The sequence below is a fragment of the Rattus norvegicus genome, chromosome 8 (genome assembly GCF_021556685.1).
Source record: "Rattus norvegicus strain SHRSP/BbbUtx chromosome 8, alternate assembly SHRSP_T2T, whole genome shotgun sequence".
NCBI lineage: Eukaryota > Metazoa > Chordata > Mammalia > Rodentia > Muridae > Rattus > Rattus norvegicus.
Window position 1 is genome coordinate 63,397,782 of NC_141541.1, and position 24,481 is coordinate 63,422,262.

At 41.2% G+C, this 24,481-nt stretch overlaps 1 protein-coding gene across 13 annotated transcripts in view; it reads right to left on the reverse strand.

The window, feature by feature from the left end:
* The window catches only part of Nrg4 (neuregulin 4), an 80,542-nt gene extending 71,609 nt beyond the window's left edge, over positions 1-8,933 (reverse strand). For 4 of the 13 annotated variants that reach the window (XM_087563837.1, XM_087563835.1, XM_087563831.1 and 1 more), the window contains exons 1-3: positions 8,755-8,878; positions 7,855-7,918; positions 6,247-6,340 (exon numbers count right to left, since the gene is read on the reverse strand). In XM_087563837.1, the coding sequence (XP_087419963.1) occupies positions 6,247-6,340; positions 7,855-7,864 (104 nt within the window). In that variant the 5' untranslated portion in view covers positions 7,865-7,918; positions 8,755-8,878. 13 annotated transcript variants of the gene reach the window in all.
* Between the last annotated feature and the right edge of the window lie 15,548 nt (positions 8,934-24,481).

Below are 24,481 nucleotides of genomic sequence, written 5' to 3' on the forward strand. Positions count from 1 at the left end.
TATTCTATGACAAAACCAAATTTACACAATATCTTTCTACAAATCCAGCCCTACAAAGGATAATAAAAGGTAAAGCCCAACATAAGGAGGGAAACTACACCCTAGAAAAAGCAAGAAAGTAATCTCCTTGCAACAAAACCAAAAGAAGAGAAGCACACAAACATAATCCCACTTCTAAATACAAAAGTAACAGGAAGCAACAATCACTATTCCTTAATATCTCTCAGCATCAATGGACTCAAATCCCCAATAAAAAGACACAGACTAACAGACTGGATATGTGAAGAAGACCCAGCATTTTGCTGCATACAGGAAACACACCCCAGAGACAAAGACAGACATTACCTCAGAGTAAAAGGCTGGAAAACCACTTTCCAATCAAATGGTCTGAAGAAGCAAGCTGGAGTAGCCATTCCAATATCGAATAAAATCGATTTTCAACCAAAAGTCATCAAAAAAGACAAGGAAGGACACTTCATATGCACCAAAGGAAAAATCCACCAAGATGAACTCTCAATCCTAAATATCTATGCCCCAAATACAAGGGCACCTACATACGTAAAAGAAACCTTACTAAAGTTCAAAACACACATTGCACCTCACACAATAATAGGAGATTTCAACACCCCAATCTCATCAATGGACAGATCATGGAAACAGAAATTAAACAGAGATATGGAGAGACTAACAGAAGTCATGAACCAAATGGACTTAACTGATATTTACAGAACATTCCATCCTAAAACAAAAGGATTTACCTTTTTCTCAGCACCTCATGGTACCTTCTTCAAAATTGACCTATAATCGGTCACAAAACAGGCCTCAACAGATACAGAAAGATAGAAATAATCCCATGCGTCCTATCAGACCACCATGAGCTAAAGCTGGTCTTCAGTAACAATAAGGGAAGAACGCCCACATATACATGGAAGTTGAACAATGCTCTACTCAATGATAACCTGGTCAAGGAAGAAATAAAGAAAGAAATTAAAGTCTTCTTAGAATTTAATGAAAATGAAGGTACAACATACCCAAACTTATGGGACACAATGAAAGCTGTGCTAAGAGGAAAACTCATAGTGCTGAGTGCCTGCAGAAAGAAACAGGAAAGAGCATATGTCACCAGCTTGACAGCACACCTAAAAGCTCTAGAACAAAAAGAAGTAAATATACCCAGGAGGAGTAGAAGGCAGGAAATAATCAAACTTAGAGCTGAAATCAACCAAATAGAAACAAAAAGGCCTATACAAAGAATCAACAGAACCAAAAGCTGGTTCTTTGAAAAAAATCAACAAGATAGATAAACCCTTAGCCAGACTAACCAGAGGACACAGAGAGTGTGTCCAAATCAGAAATGAAAAGGGAGACATAACAACAGAATCAGAGGAAATTCAAAAAATCATCAGATCCTACTACAAAAGCCTATATTCAACAAAACTTGAAAATCTGGAGGAAATGGACAATTTTCAAGACAAATACCAGGTATCAAAATTAAATCAGGAACAGATAAACCATTTAAACAGCCCCATAACTCCTAAAGAAATAGAAGCAGTCATTAAAAGTCTCCCAACCAAAAAGAGCCCAGGTCCAGATGGGTTCAGTGGTTAAGAGCACTGACTGCTCTTCCAGAGGTCCTAAGTTCAATTCTCAGCAACCACATGGTGGCTCACAACCATCTATAATGGGATCTGATGCCTTCTTCTGGTGTGTCTGAAGACAGTGATCATGTATTCACATACATTTAATAAATAAATAAATAAATAAATAAATAAATAAATAAATAAATCTTAAAAAAAAAGACTGTGGTAAGGGCTGGCAGGTTTGCTCAGTGGGTAAGGGTGGGTTCCCCTGAGCCGGGTAGGATAAGTCTGATTCCTGGATCCCACATGGTAGAGAGAGCCAAGTTCTACTTAGTTGTCCTCTGTCCTCCATATATGCCATGCCATGCACACTCCCTCCCATATAAATACATGCTAAACAATTAAATTGTGATGTGAGTGCAGGGGACTGGAGAGATGGCTTAGTGGTTGGGAGCACCTGTTGCTCTTGCAGAGGACCTGAGTTTGAGTCTCAGCACCCATATGGCTTGAGACCTAGAACTACAGTTCTAGGGGATATGGTGCTTCTTCTGATCTTCTGGGGCACCAGAAACATACATGGTGCACATAGACACACACATGGTGCACATAGACACACACATGGTGCACATAGACACACACATGGAGGTGGTTTGAATATGCCTGGTCCAGGCAGTGGCACTATTTGGAGTTATGGTCTTGCTGGAAGAAGTGTGCTACTGTGGGGGTGGGCAATGAAAGCCTCCTCCTAACCGAGTGGGAGTCAGTCTTCTCCTGTTTGCCTTTGGATGAAGATGTGCAGTCCCACATCTGCCCGATGCTGCCATGCTCCCCCCTTGATGATAATAGACTGAACCTCTGAAGCAGTAAGCCAGCTCCAGTGAAATGCTTTACTTTGTGAGAGTTGCTTTGGTTATGGTGTCTCTTGACAGCAATGGAAAGTCCAACTATGACACATACATACAAGAAAGACATTTATACACATTAAAAATAATAAACCTAGTTAAAAAAATTCTAAGTGCAGACTATCGACCAAATGGGGCAGAATTACAGAACCCAGACATAACCCCTCACACACAGTCAAGACACCAAGACCATTCAATGAAGAAAAGATAGTTTTCACCACATGATGCTGGAAAAACTGTACAGGTGCATTAAATAAGCAAGCCAACCAACGAACCTTATCTCATACCAAACAGAGAGATTAATATAAGATAGGTCAAAGGCCTAAACACAGATAAAGACATTTCAGAAGCAAGCAAGGGAGGAGCTTCATAAGGAGGGTCGGGCAATGAATTCTTAGAATGACAACGAAAAAGTAATTGTGGCTTAATAAGAATTAAAGATTTTCAAGTGTCAGCTCTCATGCTAGCATGACCCTGGGGTGACAGGTGTTTAGAAAGGACATAGAAAGCTTCATGGGAAGTAGGAAACCCATGCACCTCACAGACAGAGGAGTACAGCATCTCTGGCAGGGGCAGCAGCATGGGGACAGGCTTAGCACATCTTAATTAGAGCACATAGTTCAAGGTCCTAGAACGAAAGGCAAGTAGGAAGCTGGGCACAGCAGCAGCATGTGCCTGGAATCCCAGCCAGCGTGGGTTACGTAAGAGGAGTGCCAGGCCAGCCTGGGTTACATAAGAGGAGTGCCAGGCCAGCCTGGGTTACATAAGAGGAGTGCCAGGCCAGCCTGGGTTATGTAACAGGAATGCCAGGACAGCCTGGGCCAGTGTAAGAGCTTGCTACAAAACAAAACGAAACAAAACACACTGAAAAGATCAGAAGGAATCTTTAAAGCACAGTAGAGATCACAAGGGAAGATGGTTACAAACTGGTTTTAAAATTTAATAATGTAACCAGAAAAACAAAATTTGATTAACTCTTATAAAAGAAAAACATGTCAGACTGGATTTTTTTTAAAGCTTAGTTTTAATAAGCTTTTTATTAAGCTTACATTTAATAAAAGGTTAAGGGGAAAATCCTGTTTAAATACTCAATAAGGGACAACTAGTTTGGCCAGCCTAATGTCAATGAACTATATGTGCAAAGACAGAAACCATTATTAGGTACAAAGATGGTTAATATCGTACCATGATGAAAGGGACATTTACCAGAAAATCATCCATTATACATTCATATGGGCTTAACAATGTTATTTCAAAATATTTTAAGTAAAAACTAGCAGAAACCACACTGAAGATTCAAAAAAAAAATCACAGAAGGAACTTTTTGTCATAGCTCTTTAGTTATTGAGAAACCAAGCAGATAAAAACACAGGAAAGATTTGAGGGAAATGAGAAGTTTGGTCTCATGGACAAGTATAACCCTGAACCCATCTCTAAGAATTCACAGCCTCCTCTAGCGAAGGCCGCTTCAAATTCTGTCCGTGAACCAGGCTTCAAGGCCAATTTTAACAAGCGCCAATGACAGTGTCTCACACTGTCCCCAGGCTGTCCGGGAACCTGCAGCCATCCCACTGCCTCCACTTCTGAGGGCTGAGCTACCGTGTCCAAGTTGCCCTGAAGAGTTAATATCAGTTGCTCAATTAAAATGTTAGCCTAAGATCATTTATCTAAAAGTCTAGCAAGTTACATTACATAAAGAAAGCCAGAGTAGGTTCTAAGAAAGTTCAACGAAGAAAAAGCACAGACAAGAGGAGAAAACGCCACTTACTGTAAGCCCGGAGAGACTGCACCAGAGCTACGAAGCTTATTCAGACATCACCATTGAAGAGTTCCATTTTTTTTTTTTTTTAATAATTCACTTACCCGTTTCCCTAAAGAACACTGATCACTGATTCAGACTTAAAATTAGTTCTAAGACTTCACCATGGCCAAGGGATCATTCAGTCTGCAGGTGCTGAGACAGACTGAGACAGACTCAGTACTATTTATATTTTAGTAATAGTTCTGAGTATATGAATGACCAAACACATAAAGTAATAACTTCCCCACATTTCTGTAGAAGTGCACAGGGAGAAGTCAGCTCTGATTTGTGGTGGGGTCCAGGATTAGGGAGAGGGCAGCCTTGAAATATGAGTAGGTTTTACATGCGGCTACATACAAAGAGGCAGAAGGGTTATAACTTCAAGGTCATCGACCTAATGCAAAGTGTATCTAACACAAACACTTGCTTCTAGATCAAGCACTGACTGAGGACCAGGCAAAGGCCACAGAGGTAGGCTTGGTACCAAACTGTAAAAGCCCTAGAAGCCAAGCAGAACAGTAAGGTTTTACTTGGTAGAGTCAGTGAGCAGGCGTAGGATCTGTTGTTGAAGTTTTCTTGATTTAGCAGGCACCGCGGGCGCAATGCAAATGGGAGTAAGTTTGGGAACTATTTCTGTTAGGCAAACCTGGGTCAGGAAGGACTGAAGAAATGAAAGAGATAGGGCAGAGAAGAAAATCCAAAGTGACAACTGGCTGAACCAGCAAAACTAGTCGGAAATGAGTCTGGGTTTCTCCATGACAAGATGATTGGGAATACAGGGATGGAAAGTGAATTCACCACCCTCCGATATTGCTATTACAGCCTATAATAATAACAACTATATTGGAAGGCTGTCCTAAGGTCATTGGAAGGAATTGCTTTTAATTAATACATGATTTAAAATACGCCTGTCATTCAACCCCCCTGAACCTTCAGACACTCTACTCCTTCACTCTCAATCTTCCCTGCCCTCCCATCTCATCCAGCTTGGATCCCTCTTTCTCCTGGTGTTGAACAGCTCTTGGTTACATGGCCCATTCATTACCCGATCGGGCCAACCCCATTGACTTATGGCTACACTCCGTGGTGGCCAGTTCTCCAAGCCTCGCTCCTCACCCTTCCTAAGTTCAGAGTGTGCTGTTGGCCCTTCACTAACTTCTGTTCAAAATCGGAAACAGGAAGGAACAAGACACATTCTTTTACCAGCAAACTGCCTGTTCCCTTTCGCTGAGGGTAACTTTTCAGAGATGTACTAAAAACACATTTATCCAAACAAAATAGCTGCAGGCAACCAAGCTCCCTCCCCATTTTAGTGAATCTCCAAATCTTGGCATTTTTCATGCTGTCTTTTAGCTTACTTGGTGCGGACAGTTTGATGGTTCAAATATTCTGACCATGATGCAATTCGTTTACATATTAAGAGATTTTAACCAAGAAATAATATCCATAGGTTAAAGAAAAAGTCACAATGGAAAATTTTAAACTTGTAACTGAACAATTAGAATTTGGAGGACGGACTATGACATCCTTTAACTGTCTTAGAACAGTGGTTACTATCTATTGGAAGAGAAGGTTAAAGACCAGTTATCTTGTATTTAAGCATTCTAAATTAAACTGAAACGTCTTGTTTGAGCTTTTTATACTGGTGGTTCCTCATGATGTTTTGCTAACAATGTTGAGCAGATCGTTTTCCCTAAACTGCTAAAATTCTGAGATTCAGAAGGGTCCCTTGAGTGTGTTCTTCTTTATAACCTGCCTAGGCTGGTAACTACCAAACCAGGTTTGAGAAAAGGCCACCACATTGAGACCTTTGTCTGCTGTTTTGTTCTGGTTTCTTCCAGAGGCTAATTGTCCTGCACAGAGAGGACAGAACATCCCCACTCCCCTACATCGTATACCCCTGACCTTTTAAAATCAAACGGTGAAACTGAAATCACCCTCTCCCCCGGTCCACATCACTCACCTACAGAATGGGCTGGGGATAGTAGGAATCACATAACAAATCCCCCCATTCAGGCAAAATGACCTGTGCCTGGGACCACAGGGCTGCTCGTGATCTACAACACACATGCACATGAAATAGACACGGTTAACGCTTTTCTGAGGCGGCCTGCAGTTGAAATGTCTCATCTTAGAACGAATCAGCAATTTTTTTTTTACAAGAATGAATTTTCTTCTCTCAAAGTGAAAACAATTTTATTCCTTATTCCATGGGCAACAGTCTTATCTACCCCTTAAAAGCCCTTCTATCCCAAAGATACGACTGTTGACAATAATAACGTAGAGGCTATGTAACAGAAATAAGAAATCTTCACACTTAGAGTGCAATCTCACTACAGAATGTGTGTCCCCCACACAGCCTGGGGATTCTGTACTACACAGATATTCCCGGACAGGGCTGTATTTAGATCTTTATTACTGTTTATGTCTCAAATACAGATATATATTTGAGATTGTAGTGGGGAAAGATTTCAATAATTGAAATAGAGTCTGATTTATAAAAAAAAAACTTTTATATATCAATGTCAAAAAAACAAAGGAAACAATTGTATGAGGGTTGATTTGACAGAGATTCACATGATCTGAAAATTTAGCCTGTTGCTTAGATCCAGTCCACATACATGTCAGAATACCAGTGAGAGGAGCCATGTTCTCGTTCTCTCTCTCCCTCTCTCCCTCTCTCTCTCTCTCTCTCTCTCTCTCTCTCTCTCTCTCTCTCTCTCTCTCTCTTCTTTCCCTACCTTTTCTCCAGCTTTACTTTCTCTTTCACATGGGAAAATCGAGAATTTCTCCTTAATTAGAACATACCATTGCTTTAAAATTGCATGCTGCTAGTTCCTGACTGTTTCTGCCTAGGACGTGAGCCAGGATCACCTCATGTGAAGAGGAAAATGGCATTACCTCCATTTGACATCCAACTTGGCATTACAAAATGATATGCCGTTAAGAAAACGTGCTAGTATATTGAATTCTAAAACATTGATACCTCTTAACATATAATTGCAAAGAGCTAGAAATCTCCAGTCTGAATTTGAAAAGTTTAAATTTTCCTTTTACTTTAGAAACAACAAAAACTGGTTTCAGTTTCAGATTGCAACTATGAAAGTAAAAAAGAAAAAAAAAGGTATACAATACTAAAGAAGAAAAAAACACAAAGAATTTAGTGTTAAAGAAACAAAAATAAACTGGCTCAAACTTGTTTTCTTCAGATTCCCTTTTCTTTTTTATACAAAGCCATGTCTCTTCATAATTCAACTCCCAACACTACTCACCTAACCTGAATTACTACCTCTTGGCTCATTTTATTCTCATTTCATTCACTTAGTGTTTGAGATGTTGATACGAGATAGAAAGCTAGAATCTGTCACTTTGTAAAAAGAAAAAAACAATAAAACATAAGTAAAAAAATTAAATAGCTTTATGTTATATAGGTCTCTCAAAGCTAAACTACTTAATGTTTTTGGAAGGCTTTGTATGGGAGACAGTATAGCTTTATATTAATATACATTTGTCATTTTCTTACTAAATAAACTCACACATAGACAGAAAGTATGAACTTACAAGAAATTACCTGTTGGCATCTTAATTTTCAAATAGTTTCATTCTTGGTGGGAGGATTAGGGTTGAAACAGCACCTAAAATAATTTAAAATTTACATTTTAGGGGAAGTTATCCTGTTTGGAGGACATTATAACGTGCCAAACGTTCTATCAGCAAATCTCTAAAATGTTGAAAATTAAACATGCATGACAGGATGTGAGCATCTTAGACACAAAGACGGTGCTGAAACCTTAACAGGTAAAACAGAAGACCGATGGTGAAAGGTTAGCATTGGGTGAGAACGGTGGCACAGCATCTTGCTTGCAAATGCACACGCTCAGCTGAGTCACCTCCACAGACATTTGTGCTTTTAAATCACGAAGCCCTCAGAAGCCTAACTTCCACCGAGAACCCGTGACCTCCCAACTTTTCAACTTGTTGAAAATGGCCATTCTACAGAAAAATCTCGAAAAGCATTGAAGCCCCTCAGCTACAGCTTTAAAACTTGTACAAGAGCACGTCCACGATTGGAAGGTAGAAGCTGTCAATCAATTGACAAATGCCCTTCTTTAAAATGGTGTCTGAGATTTGGCAGGGCAAGGCAAATGAGACATGCTTATGAGTGAAGTTTGTTGCCATTACAGAAACAAAGACATTAAACTAGAGCAGCAGATAATGCATTTAATCCTTACATTGTGACTGCAAGCTCTTGTCTTAGTACAAAGACTGTAATGAAAGTTTAATCTGCTATTTCATATAAGGACGTGCAATATTAAAAAGTCTTCCAGAAGCAACCTCTTTTACAGACAAGCAGAGAGAGAGAGACAGAGAGAGAGAGACAGAGAGACAGAGAGACAGAGACATAAGCACAATAAACGTTTAATCACTGGTTCATTTTCTCCTCCTCTTTCCCCAAATAAACAGAGCTTACCTCAACAAAAATTTATATTCCCATAAAAAAAGTAAATTTTGCTAGACATGCAGCGTTTCACAAGTTTTTGAACGCTGAGGACTTCGGCAGTGGTGACTCGAGCTTTACAACGTGTCAAAAATCTGATTCATGTCACTTCAGTGTGGGCGAGGGCAAGGCAGACCAAGGTGTGAGCAGAGGTCACGAGCAGCCAGGGGAACCGCGCCCATACAGAGGTCAGGAGCAGCCCAGGGAACCACGCCCACACGTTTCCAAACCGCAAATGGGCAGGATTTCACTAAGAAAGGAGGGAGCTGCGGTAGGTGGCACCCCTAAAGCGCGGTCCAAGTTTCAAAGTTATGAAATAAGCCACGTTCTTTAGAGCCCTTACTAATCTCTGCACATCTTCGTAACTCATAAATGTTATGTAAGTTTGTGGAGAAAAGGCATTTTGATGTGAAACTAATGGTCAGGTGCACCACAGGGTTTAAAAAACAATTTCCTTATAGACTATGTAAAATGTACAAGTAATGACTTGAACTTACAAAACTGGACGGAGCAACGGTTGAAGCAGAGCTCAGGCCTATGGTGACCCTTACAATGGTGTAACCAGTGGATCTGATAATATAAATTCTCAGGAGAACTGTGACAAAGCCATTTGTATATGCTGCCACAGTCTCTTTGAACGTGTATGTGTGTGTGTGTGTGTGTGTGTGTGTGTGTGTGTGTGTGTGTGTGTGTGTGTGTAAGTCCTGTTATGTCTGGAAGACGCTGTCTCCTTGGAGACACTGGCTTTGTCACCTCTGGCTCTTAGGATCTTCCCACCTCCCCTTCTGAGAAGATCCCTCAGCCTCATATACACTTAGAAAAGTTAAGTTCCAAAAATCATGTTTTAAAATATTAATATGTAACTCTGTCTACATGAAGCGTGGGGTTTTTCTTTATTTAAAGTATACTAAGCATTTAGATGTTTTTATTTTCTAAAAATCACAATTCAGACATCATTATTGGGTAGAAAACTCAGAAACAAATACATTTGCTCATACACACACACACACACACACACACACACACACACAAAACAAGTTTTGACTATAGATTTATTTTCATTATCCACATTATCTCCCACATCAAATGATATAGTCATTACACATATGCATATATACATACACACATATATAAATCACTTTAGCATACAGTATTTGAGACTGAAAATGAGATTAAAATATCCTTTATTATTTTATCTGAACTAGGAAACCATTATGCTACCAATTAATATAGGAATGAACACTAAACTTCATGTGGAGATCACATAAGCCATTCATGATGCATTTATCAAAAGACATGTTACGGTGATTCGTACTGTCTTTTATACATGAGAAATTAGAAACAGGGAGAGCCATGTGATTCCTTATTTTATTATTTAAGACAGAGTCTTTAGGGGCTAGGGATTTAGCTCAGTGGTAGAGCGCTTACCTAGTAAGCACAAGGCCCTGGGTTCGGTCCCCAGCTCCAAAAAAAAAAAAAAAAAGAACCAAAAAAAAGACAGAGTCTTTATGTGTAGCCCAGGCTTGCCTAAAATTTATAGTCCTCCTGTCTTAGCTTCCTAAATGCTGCGTTTGCAGATGTGTGCTACCCAGATACATGTGAGTCTAAATTAGAAAATAAAAAGATTTTCAAACTAGCATTTCACTGTGTGAAAGTCTAGGTATTTAAGAACAGTTTCGCCATCTCCCTGTGACCAAGTGTGCTAAGCAGTGAATGCCTTTTAAACAAACACCCACCTGCTGTTGGACACAGGATAAAAAACAGAACAAGTAACTCAATAAACTCCATCACTGGTTCATCTCTGCAGTTCAGATCTTAAATGTGCTCCCACCTAAAGTGCATGGTTGAATGGTTTGGTTCCTATCTGAAGGCACTTCTGGGAGGTGGTGGAGCTTTTTAGATGTGACCTAGTGGAGGTCGGTTACTAGGATACTGGGAGCCTGACCCATCCTGTTTTCTAGACACCTCAAGATGAAGAGTTTAGCTGCATATAGTTTGATGTGATGTTCTGTCTAGCTCAGGCCCAAAAGCAATGAAGCCAACTAGCTGTGGACCATGGCTGTGGTCCAAATGAACTTCTGTTCCTTCCCTTTACTTTCTCAGGGATTTTCCACTGTGACAGAAAGCTGACACGAAAACTCATATAAAGGAGATTTTTACTTAAAACAAGGATAATTTCATGAGGGTCAACCTAAGATACTTGCCAACTCCTATGTGTGTGTGATATTTTATTATTGAACCCAGACTTTTACTGTGTAGCCTAGGCTGTATACCACTCTATAAGCACACACACATCAAAAACAGTAATACTGGTTAACTAATAAGGAAAAGTGAGAGACTCCAAGAAGTGTTATTGTATGAGTTTATTTAGTTACTTGTTCTGTTTTTTATCCTGTGTCCAACAGCAGGTGGACGTTTGTTTAAAAGGCATTAACTGCTTGGCACACTTGTTCACAGGGAAATGGTGAAATTGTTCTTAAATACCTAGGCTTTCATTCAGTGAAATGCATGTAACCTTGGGAATAAAGAAGCGTTTGTAAGCAGAGATGGATGAATGTTTCACACAATGCTTGAAAGCACAAAGAAAGAAGGTCCAAGGTGGTCAACTAATTGTTAGTAGGTCACAGGTCAGGATGCATGCAGGGCACGGAAGTGAAGGTGTACAGATTTGTACGAGTGTGAGATAGCAAAGGGGTTGGGGGCGACAAAAGCAGAATCCAGATATAAGCAGCATCTGAAGGGCATTGGAAAGGCCTTGAGGAGTTTTTGGGAAAGGAGTTGCACGGTCATATTGCATGCTATAATGTTTGTTTGTTTGTTTGTTCTGGTAGTATAGAAAATAGTTGGTGTGAGAAAAAAAGTTTGGAAGTTATTTTAGTAACCAAGAATAGTGAAGAAATAAAATAAAGCAATAGAAATTAGGGTATAGAACAATAATTCAAGACCCCCTTAAGAGGCACATCACAGAACAAGAGGCAGAGTAAGGAGAAAGCCAAGGGCAGTTTTCAAACATTGCGGAAATTAAACCAGGTATAACTGTTGGCTAGCGACTCCGATGAGTTACCATCTTGTACCCACTTGAACAGCTAAGCCACGATAGCGGTAGGAACAGGCTCTGACAGGGATGCAGAGAAACAGTTCACGGCTGGTGCAACTGTAGAATGGTAACATCTACTTTGGAAGACGCTTTGAGAGCCCCTGAAAAGTTAAACATAAGGGCTGGGAGTGCAACCCAGTGATGGAGTGTGTCACTCTAGCATGCGTTCCACCATAGAGTTCCAAGGCAGCAGGGAAAGAGGCGAAGTATGAGCCTAGCATTCAAATGTATATGAAAGAAATGAAATTGCAGGTCTACACAAGGACCTTTACGCAGATGGTGAGAACACACTCATTCTCGCTGTCCCCAAACTTGGAACAATCTAAACGTCCATCAGCTGACAATCCACAGACACTGGAAGCAGTCTGTGTGCCTATCAACAGATAAAACAAGTGGTGGCATGGCCATACAATGGGGTACTGGTTGACGACAATGAGGAACTAAGTAGTCACACATGTCACACATGGCTGAACTTCAGAACATGCGAAGTGAAGAAGTGAGTCAGGAGAGAGCACACATATGCCCTGATTTACCTGAAATGTGTAGAAAAGGCAAACCTTTAGAGACACGGATAGAGTAACAGCTGCCTGGGGCTGGGACTGGAAACATAACTATAGGCAAATATAAGGGATCTTTTTAGGGAGGCAGAATTGTTCAAAACTGGATTATGAAAATGGCCGTACAACTCTGTATATGCAAAAATGTCACAGAATGATATGTGTATTTCTACTGCTTAAAACAAAGAATAGAGAAATATATTTCATGAGTAAGATAATGATTTCCATTTGAAACATATTTAATAAATATTTTAATGTATACGTATGTGTGTGTCTCTGAAAGCATATGCCATGTGTGGATGGGTACCTGCCCAGTCTAGAATAGCTGTTCTCAACCTTCCTAATGCGGGGACCCTATTTTAGTTTGGTTTCTCATGTTGTGGTGATCTTAACCATAAAATTATTTCATTGCTACTTCATAATTATAATTTTGCTACTGTTAAAAATCATAAATATTTGATATAAAGGATATATGATATATGATTCCTGGGGAGAATTGTGACCCATAGGTTGAGAACTACTGGTCTAGAAGGTGTCAGATCCCATGGAGTTAGAATTACAGTCAGTCCTGTCCCACAGGAGCTAGGGACAAATCTTGGGTCCTCTGGAAGATCAGTACGTGGTCTTAACATCATTTCTCCTGCTCCCTAGATATAGTAAGCTTTAAGTGACATGAGGACGTGCAGAAGGGGAAGTTTAAAAATCTAGATACAACACTCAGGAAAACAATCTGATTATAAAAGGGTGCTCTGGACCAGAAGCCATTTATTATGTACATGCTGTGTGACACAAAGGCCAGGGACTGTCTCCAGTAAGACACCACATCTAAGCATTGGTGGTTGGAGGAGGGCCAAGGAAACAGAAGAACAAGAGAAAAGCCATAACCCTGCTCCCCAGAGGCAAACTCTTCCTAGCACATTTCCGATGTGAATCTCCATAATTCAGCATACAGCATACATAATTTCAAATGAGATAGATTGTCTCTTGGTATTTGCCAGGGATTGGTTCCAGAATTTCTTGCAAAGATCACAATCCATGGGCACTTGAGGGGACGTATTTCCTATATGCATGTACACACACACACACGCACACACATATATATTATAGTACTCTGTAGCTTAGATTTGGGGGAGTCTAGGTTTAATCTTCCTTACATCTACTCTTTGTTATGTAACCCATTTTCAGATATCAGTGTCTGAGGGTTTTTCAACTGTGCCTTGTTAAATTCTCACCTTTGACTTAGTGATATATTTAACCAATAAAGAGCTCTTCATTCGCTTGTCATTCCCCATGGTTGTAATTAAAGGATGGAATAGCTTCTCTAATCTCTCACAATGTACCAGTTAACATCTTTAGGCATGGAAACATGGCTCAGCTGTTTAGAGCACTCACTACTCTTCCAGAGGACCAGAGTTCAACTCCCAGCATCCATACCAGGCACTCATAATCACCTATAAGCCCAGCTCCAGTTACACTCAACATGCATATGCCTATACACATATGAAATTCAAAATTAAATCTTTTTAAAAAGAAAACGTTTCTAGGTTCTTTTTGGTTCCTTTCATTTTATAACTTCCAGGGACGGTGTTTGTTATCAGGATTGTCTCTAATCAACGCTGCTTTTCCTCATGTATTTGAGAAGTCTTGGCTGCTCATGTCTTTCAGAGGTTTATTCTCGGTTGACTCTTGTAGGTGAGAGGTGTGGATCCCTCTGAGATTGTGTAAGTACATCTGCTTTCCAGCAGACCCCACACACTGATGGGAACAGCAATAGGTACTCTGTGTACCTGGGCAGAACATTTGACTGGAAGGTTTGTTTTGGGGAAGAACTGGACAGGAGCCCACTGGCAGACTGCACAGCTAAAACTTCTCTTAGAGTATAAATCTATTCCATACCCAAGCCCATACCCATTTGTAAAATGCTTGGTCTTATACACACACACACACACACACACACACACACACACACACACCCCACATATGGTGGGGTGTTGTTTCTTTGCTTAAGACAAAGTCTCATCTAGTTGGAACTGGCCTGGAACTATGACTTAAGCCATAAACTTAAGGTGGCCTTAGACTTATGGCAATCCTCCTGCCTTAGCCTCTCAAGAACTATGACTGTAGGGATATACTCATGTGAGGAGAGCAACCTGGTATATAAGTCCAAACAGAAATACCTGATGGTTTTAAAAATATTTCAATGGGTTCGGTCCCCAGCTCCGAAAAAAAAAAAAAAAGAACAAAAAAAAATATTTCAAGGATCATAAACACTTAAAATCACACAGAAATACATCCCACAAACGTCTCTGGTTTGAATGTTGTATCCCCGTAAAAATGTGTGTTGAAACTTAATTTCCAACGACAACAGGTTAAAAGGTTAGACTTCTACAAGGAGGCTGGGTCAAAGGGGCCCCTACCTCATGAATGTGACCAAGGTCTTTATAAAAGAGACTCCGGAGGGGGAGAGATGGCCCAGTGCTCTCTCTTCTTACAGAGGACCCAAGGACAGCTCCCAGAGCCCACAATACGGAAGTGCACAACTATAATTTCAGTTCTAATGGTTCCAAAGCCCTCTCCTGGTCTCCATAGATATCATGTGTGTGCATTTCACACACTTTTATTGCTTTTTTTAAGAGGTTTTATATAGCTTGAAGACTTGTCACCCCGTTCCTTCATGTTCCTCCTCTTGGGAGGACTTGGAAACAAGGTCCTGCCATAAAAGCAGAGGACAGTCCTCATCAGACCCTCCCACTGGCACCTGACACTGGGTTTCCGAGTGTTCAGAGCTGTGGGGATGTGTTAACAGGCAAATATTCTGAGGGATGCATCTGTCATGGGTTCCATCCTTGCGAGATCACAGAAGTCACAGCCTGCTATGGATTTGGCTGTACAGCACACCCATCGCTGAGGTGCAGTGTGGACTGAAATGCCATTGTCATTATGTATGTAGTCAGATCTGTGGCACTGTCATTTGTTACAGCAACATGACTTCATCTGCTCTCCCCAGCTGCATTCAGTCCTGCTCCTTCTGACCAGGTCTTGCCTGCTGGGACTGAAATGGAATCCTCTGGAGCCTGGAGGAAGCTAAGGCACCCATTGTCGTCTCACGGCACAGTCAGAGCTTTAGCTTCAATGTAACAACATTGATTTCCATCTTCCTCATGCTGTGATCGTTATCTGCCAGCAGGCAACTTCTAATTCTCCTTCCTTTTCCATTGCTGTTTTAAGCTTAACCATTTTAATATGCCCCGAGTTCACTTTAAAGTCATGTAAGCCAAGACAAGTTCATAATTAATATACTTCATTAACCTACTGGGACTAGAAAGATATTTCACCTTATAACTTTGCTTCTAATAGTTACAGAAAAGAAATATTTTATTGCTTGGTAAAAAAAAATGAAAAAAAAAAACCCGAAATTCTCTAATTTCAAAATACTAGGAAAGACTGTTTCTCAGTTAGGGTTTCTGTTGCTGTAAAGAGACCATGACTACGTGACCACGGCAACCTTTTTAAAAGAAAAACATTTCATTGGGGCTGACTTACAGTTTTCAGAGGTTTAGTCCATTATCACCGTGGCAGGAAGCATGGTGGTGTGCAGACAGACATGGTGTTAGAGAAGGAGCTGAGAGTTCTACCTCTTCATCCTCAGGCAGCAGGAAGTAAGTGCCACACTAGGCCTGGCTTGAGCATCTGAGACCTCAAAGCCCGCCCCGCAGTTACACAGTTCCTCCAATCAGGCCACACCTACTCTAAGAAGGTCACACCTCCTAATAGTGCCCACCCTGCCTATGGGGTCCTAGCACTTATATACTCTCTGAAAAGTCCCCAGAATTCCAAGTGCCACAGAAACTACCTGCAGCTGGCAAAACCATGCCTCTGCTAGAGCAGGAGGCAAATCACAGTCAGCTGCTGCAGACTGTCTGAAGTAGCCCAAAATCTCCACACCTGAGATTAAAACAAAAACATTATTATTTCTGTGTTTTTAAAGAAACCAAAATTCCGCAATTCTCTCTACATCGGATTTCTTATGTTCCTCTGCTGAATGTTAGTTGACTGTGCATTGGCTTTCCTATTCTCTCCTCTGATCTGTTCATTCAGTTAAGCCATGGCGTCTTGATTACAATGTAGAAAGAGTAAGTTTTGCAATCAGGTGCTGCAAATCCAATGTCGTTCTGCTTCTGTGCTGCTATTCTGTGTCCCTTACCTCTCCCCCTAGACCTTAGAACTAGCTTAGCAAACTTGTAAGAGTGACTGATTAGGAATTCTGGTGGGGTTTGTATTGAATCTGTAGAATGGGTAGAGGGGAATAAAATGACATCTCAACAAATCGAATCTACTAGTTGTTCCTTGTGTTTTTCCGCCAGATTTTGGAGTTTTATCCTTACGTATTTTTTGCTACTTATGCCTGTGTAGTTCATACTTTGGGGAGTTAATTTAAATATCTTCCCTTCAATTTCCAACTCTATTCATATTTGTTCAATGCCAGTAAATAAGAGGAGAATTGGCCTTTTCAGATTAACCTTGCCTCCTGTCACCTTGCTGTAATTGCTTACTAGGTGAAGAGCTTGTTTCCTTTGGAAACCTAGAGAGACTCATTGTGAGCACAGAGACGGTTAACTCTTCCTTCTCAATCTCTGTACTTTTTTTGTTCTCTTACTACGTTAGCTAGCTCATTCAGCACTGTGTTGAAAACAGGTGAGAATGGATCTTTTCATATTCCTGGTATCGGCAAAAGGTTTTCTATTTTCTCACCATTTAAACAGGTGCCAAGTGGTAGGTGTTTTGAAGGTGTTCTTTATAGGGCTGGAAAAAAATGTCCTCTCTACTTTTGTTAAGTCTTTCTCACGAATGGATATTGAATTTTTGTCAAATGTATTTATTGATGCTATCACGTGGCTTTTTATTCCTAAAAATCTGTTGAAGTTAAAGATTTCAGCAATTCATTGTAGAATACTATATATACAGCCACATATAACTGGCATAAATCCCACTGGTTATAATGTATGTTTTCCTTTTATACATTATTAGACTTTAGTACATTGAGGGAGTTTGCATCTCTGATCATGGGAGATACTGGACAGAAATTCTCTCATCTGGAAATGTGCTTGGTTTTTGTAATAAGGTTGTAAGGACCTCATAGAATGAATTAAGAAGCACTGGAAATAGGAAATCTCTGGAAAGAAACTGGTATCGTTTCCTTCTTAGTGTTTGCTAAAGATCACCAGTGAGTGCACTTGGCCCGGTGCTTCCTATTTTGGATGGCTATTAATCACCAGTGCAATTCCTTAACAGAGACCTATTCAGACTGTCTGTTTCTTCCTGTGTGAGTCAGATTGTATCCTTCAAGAGACTGGTTTATTCTGCCATGGTTGTCAAATTTGTAGCATATTTGTTATTATTTTATTGTCTATACAATTTATGTTACCCATCTGCTGATGTATTTATGTACATGTTAGTTCATACTAGTGCATGTATAGGTGTGTGAAAGTAGGCATACATATGTGTGTACATGTAGGTAGAGGTCACAAACCAATCTATTTGCTTCTGGAACTCACCAATTCAGCTTGGCTGACAGCAATCCCCAGGGATCTGCTTGTCTTGGACGTCTCAGTGCAAAAATTAAAGGGGCACTCTCCATGCCCATCTGCTCATGTGGGCTCAGCGGTTTCAATTTTTCAGAAGCACTTTCCAGATGAAGATATTGCCCCTGTTCCTCTTTAATCTTTCATATTGGCAGTATATAGTGAACAGTTAATATAATGAGTTTGGGACTTTCCCCCACTCTGGACAATGGACAGATTGTTCAGAATGAAATATCAACAAAGAGGGCCAGCAAGATGGCTCGGTGGATGAATGCACTCATTGCCAAGCCTGATGACCTGATATTGATCTCAGGAACTCACATGGTGGAAGAAGAGAATCAACTTCTGCAAGTTGTCTTCTGATTTATCCATGTGTACTGTGTCATGGGCATACGCACCACCTATACACACGCGCACACGCACACACACACAAATATAGTCATACATACATGCATACATACATACATGTATACATAAATATATAAATAAATGAAAAAGGAAAATCAATAAAGAAACAATGGGTGAACAAACTATCAACTGGCCAAGTATGATGGTGCCTCTAATGCCAGCATCCGGGAGATAAAAACAGGAAGACTGCACATTGAGGCCACCTGGGCTATGTAGTAGCAAGATATCATCTCAAAGAATAAACTAACAAAAGTAATGAAGTGTAAAGAAAAAAATGAGAAATTGGATTTGATCAGAATAAAAACTGTTGTTCTCTATACAGAACTATTAAGACAACAAAAGGCCATGCCAGGAGCTGGGAGAGGACTGTTTCTCATTGTATACCTAGTTAAGCACTTACATCTAACATACATGCATAACGAATCCCAAAAGTGCAGTGGTAAGAGAGCTCAATTTTAAAATGGGAAAGATGTAAAGCATTTTACCATGGAAGATATATGAGCAGCTGGTTAATAAGCACATGAAAACGCTCCAAAGCACATCATCAGACACATCTGACAATGGTGACTTTAAAGCCAGAATGGAGTCCACTGCTCCACTGGAATGCATAGCTTGCAGAAGTCTCTATCAAACGTGCACAAGGACTCTCGAGGGGAGTGTATAGTATAGTATGTAGCTAACAAAAACTGTGACATCTTATAAACGTAAGCAAACAACTACTATGGAGAAAGCCGTCAGGAATGGAGCCTTACGGACTCTGCTACTGAGAGAAGTCACGCCTGTACAATCTTTTCCCCTTCAGTGTGGTTGAGTAGGACAAGACGACCAGATGGATTTCCAAGTCTGGATTTTAAAGATAATAGCTCGCTTTCCTGGTTACACTCTTTTTCTTCTCTCAGGCTGTTTTATTCTAAGGAGAGCCAGGTGCCTTGTCACCAGCAAGGAATGTTAGGAAATAGTCTAACTCATGTGACCCCTGAGATGAGCCTGCTCCCTGCTGTCCTTGATTGGCATGAGCTGGAACTATCCGGCTGAGTCATCCAACTGAGAGATGATACATTTGGGTTGTTTTTGGCTTCTGGGTATTTGTTACGCAGCATTAGCTAACTGATGAGCCTAGTGTGTGAGCCAGCTACTGCATTCCCAAACACTTACTTACCAAAGCAAGTCAGCATAAAGAAAAGTGTAAGTGAACAGTCGGGAAATCATTATTCACAATTGCCTAACTGGAAAGACCCAAATGCCAATCAACAGGAGAATGAATAAACAAAGTGTGCCCTGGTCACATAATGGAACACTGAAATCAATAAAAAGGAACAAATAGAGACGTGAAACATGGAAAAGCTTCAAAAAGACCAAGAAAGGAAGGATGGACACACACACACACACACACACACAACACACACACACAACACACACGGTTAAGTTACTGAAATTATTCATACACACACACATGCACAGAGTATACATCAATGAAGTTGTTTATCTAAAACATTTCCAAAATAAGGAATTGGCATGTTGTGCTGGTTCTCAGAGTCCAGCATATACTAAAATTACTAGGGGAGCTGTTAAACAGTGTGGATAGCATCCCCACCACCCCACCATCTTCTCGTTCTGCAGTTCTGTGAGGGGTCTGAAAAGCTGTGTTTGTGAAGAATTCCCGGGCGGTGATGACGCCATTGGACCCCGTTAGTTGGACTGCAGTTTTGAATGTTCGTAGCACTCTGTGCGTATGGCATCTTGTGGAGTTAACATCAGAGTATGAGTTTTGAGGGTGATGTCAGAAAGATGGCTGGTCGAAAATTCCTATCATTCTTACCACTGCCTCACTGAAATCTAAATAACGAATAAAGAGCTACATTTCAACCAGAATAACTAAAGACCCACAGACACTCACGCAGCAGCAATCCTGTAAACACAGAAGCCCAGGGCTGTCACCTAGGGAAGGGAAGGAAACTCTGCTAGTACCCATCATCCTGTCTGAGTCAGCCTGAGAGCAGCAAGGGGTCCCCCTAAAGGACAAAAGATAAGGAGAAGCACCCAGCAGCCCTGTTACCGCCATGGATTATCTACTGGAGACTCTTTCAGTCCTACGGTGCCTACCCAGCGAGCAAAAAGTAGCTGATGTTTTGCTTCGTCTCCCAATTTAGTTCTGAGCTGCTCCATCTAGGAACTAGAGCCACTCCTTACATGTGCCCCGTTCCTGGTGCAAACAGCCATTGCACCTCTTCCCTGCTGGGGCTCCGGGCACTATGCCCCCCAGTAGTACTTCAACCCAAATGGAACTACTGCTGCACCCCACTCTGGGGCCAGACTACGGCAGAGCTGTCTGTCCTCCATTTTGGTACCAGCGCACCATATCTTTAGGGCTGAACTGAGCCGGTACCCAACCCCAGACAAAGCAGAGCATCAGACTTCCAGAGCCACTGCTCCACTCGTGCTACTGCTGAGCCAGCTCCTGGCCACACAGGGATCCCAAGCCTGTTTTACACAGGAATAGAAGCATCACAAGCACACTATACCTAATGCAGTGCCCTCCCCAAAGATCAAGAGACTCCACTCACCCAAGACATCACATTACCTGTGCCATCCATTCATCAGGCCAAGCCGTCAAAACTCCCCCCATATTCCTGGCACTGAACTAGCCCCTCAGGGTCCTAGCTGTGGTGGCGCCTTACCTCTCTGGAGAACAAGGTTTCTGTATCTTCAGGCCCATTCCCGCTGTACCCAGCCTCACAAAGCCAGGGCTACACCCGTGTCTCAATACCCCCGGGACCTAAAGTCACAGCTCATGGTACCTTATTCTGTTGAAGCTAAAGCTGCTTATGCTCTGACAGCGCTGGGTGCGAGAATAGGTGCCCTGATCCCTGAGGCCTGACAGTCCAAATCATTCTTTCCGGTGTCAGAATGGCAGCTGAGCCTAGACCTGGTCACAGGTGTACCTCAGTGCAGCACATCCTGGTTTAATGGGAGAACTACATTCACTTATATACAGAAAGTGAGTGACATTACACTTAAGTGTGGTCAGGTAGTTTTGTAAGACCCTGAGCCCAATAATCTGAGTCTACTGCCACCCCCTGTGTCCTGGATCCTAATGTAGGTGCCTGGGAGCCATCAGTTCACAAACCAGAAGCAACACTCTCAGTAAACACTCCCCACAGTGAGAAAAATAGGAACCGAAGGATCCCCCTGAAGCTCTTGCCCTGTTAGTCCATTCAGCTACCATCATAGCAGGGGACTCCTCCAGCTTGGGCCACTGACACAGACACAATCTAAGTTACATAGCTCCCAACTGAAGTCATATGGAGAGTTCACTCCTCCAGCCATATGGACCCAAGAAACCCTTGCCCAACCTTGATAATTCCTCACATCCATGCCTACTGCCGCACCGCTCACAATAATGGAGATATGGACTCAGCTGAAATGTCCTCCAACGACTGAATTCATGAGGAAGATATCACTTTATTCCACTGAGAGGAGGAATGGATCCATGACATTCGCAAGAAGACAGATGCAACTAGAGATCATTCTATCAGGCCAAAGGGCAGAGCCGGACTAATGTTATGTTTGCTCTCATACATACAGAATCTAGATTTGAGACGCACACAGAGAGAGGACATGAAACATAACAAGAGAGTGGTCTCAATGGCAGGGTTGGAGAGCCCATGCCATGAAAACAGAGTAGGCGACTCTTTTAGGAAAATAAAGGGACCAAGGACTCAGAGGGTAAAGTGTTTATCGTACAATATGAGGATCAGAGTCTGTATCCCCAGCACCCACTTAAAAGTCATGCGGGCCTGGAAACCTCCTGTGAACACAGTGCATGGGAGGTGAAGAGAAGGATCCCCACAGTGAGCGAGTTGGTTAGCTGACCAGGCTTAATCAGTGCACTCTGGAGTGGTATGGAAGGTGTGCAGTGATAAAGATACATAACATCACACTCTAGCCTGATTACACACATGTGCACATGTGTTCATGCACGTACACATATATAGACATGCATACGCATACACTGAACATACCACAAATCATATACAAGCTTAAAAAATTAAGAATAGATACCAGTGAAAGCAGAAGGGCTGTGGTAAGGTGAGTAGGAACAACCAATAATGACATGTATATGTGTGTGTATGTGTGTGTGTATGTGTGTGTGTGTGTGCGCACATGCACGCACGAGTGTGTATGAAATGTGTATGAAATGTCAATGAAACCCATTCTTTTGTGTGCTAGAAAAAAAAGCAATGGGAAAGAGAATATTCGAGAGAATCTGCAAATAGCTGAAACTAAGGAGCAGATTGAGAAAGGACATAGGCTACAAAGTCAATGCATGGAAATCAACAGAACCTATTACTCGGTCTCCAAAGATGGCCAGTACCAGTCCCCTCTGCCTCTGTATGTCCCTGTCACTCCATAAATATATAAAGTTGTATATATCACAACTTTGGATAAAGTTGTCTCAGGATACAAACAGTATTAACTATTAAAGGAAAAAATGATCATTCAGATATCAAAATTAAGAATTTCTTTTAAGATGAATTAAAAAATAAAAGGGCTAACCACAGTTGAAGATAGAATATTTGTAGCATATATATCTGATAAAGGAGGCATACAAAAGTCATCTAAAGAGGCCGAGAGATGGTTCAGTGGTTAAGAGCGCTTGCTGCTATTGCAGTGGGCAGAGGACCTGGGCTCAGTTCCTACCACCGCAACTCAATCATCTGTAACTTCAATGTAGGGAAACTGACACCTTCTTCTGGACTTCCTGGGTACCAGGAGCACATGTGGTACATATGTATTATATATAATACACACACATATATGTAAACCCTTATATACATAAAATAAGTATTTTTAAAGTATTTAAAGACTTGTTTTTTAGGGGGGTGTGTGTGTGTGTGTGTTAGGTTTGAGTATGTGCATGTAAATGCAGGTGCCTATCGAGGCCAGACTCATCAGATTCCCTGGAGCTGGGGTTGCGGAGTTGTGAGCCCCCTGATAGAAATGCTGGGTTCTCTGCAACCTCTAAGTTCTCTTGAATTCTAAGTCATCTCTCTAGCCCTTAAAGTGTTCTTATAAGTGAATAAGGGAAAAAATGATCAATTCAAAATTTAAAAGGGGCAAAAGATGTTACCCTTCATCAAAGATATCTAAAAAGCCAATATGTGTATAAAAAGGTGTTTATCTCTTTAGCAATTAGAGAAATACATATGAAAACTATAATTAAATGCTATTTACCCTTAGGCTGACCAAAATTAAAAGGACCACTAATATCAACCTTTAACAATTGGAGCTCTCATATTGGAGGCAATGTTAAACAACCTTCTTTTTCTATTGGATATTTTATTTATTTACATTTCAAATGTAATCCCCTTTCCTGGTTTCTCCTCCAGAAACCCCTCTCTCATACTCCCTCCCCCTGCTTCTATGAGGGTGCTCCCCCACCCACCCACTCCTGCCTCCCTGTTCTGGCATTCTCCTTCACAGAGGCATTGAACCTTCACAGGACCAAGGGCCTCTCCTCCCACTTGATGTCCGACAAGGCCATCCTCTGCTACATATGCAGCCGGAGTCATGAGTTAATCCCATGGATTAGTGGTTTAGTCCCTGGGAGCTCTGGGGGGTCTGGTTGGTTGGTATTTTTGGTTAAACAACTTTCTAGTAATATTTGACATTCACCAGCCTATAACTTACCTTAACGTATATCAAGAGAAATGAGAGACTATATTCACAAAAAGACTTGTCCTAGAAGGTTTACAGCAGGCTTTGCAATGGTCATAAACTATGATAGACACTGGAACTATGGAACAATAGAGGAATGTCACCAGGAGTGTGTGCACACAAACTATGGTACAGTTACATCATGGAGTAGTATTCGGCAATTTGAAAAATCAATAAAAATTGTAGCTTGGGTGGTAACCAGCAGCTCTCATATTGGATTGAATGCCATCCCACAAGAGAGAATCATGGCTGGCACTGGGAACCTACCTAGTCAACCACCCAGAGCTGGGCAAGTCATGGATCTTGGAGGGGAACCTCCCGCCACCACTTTACTAAAC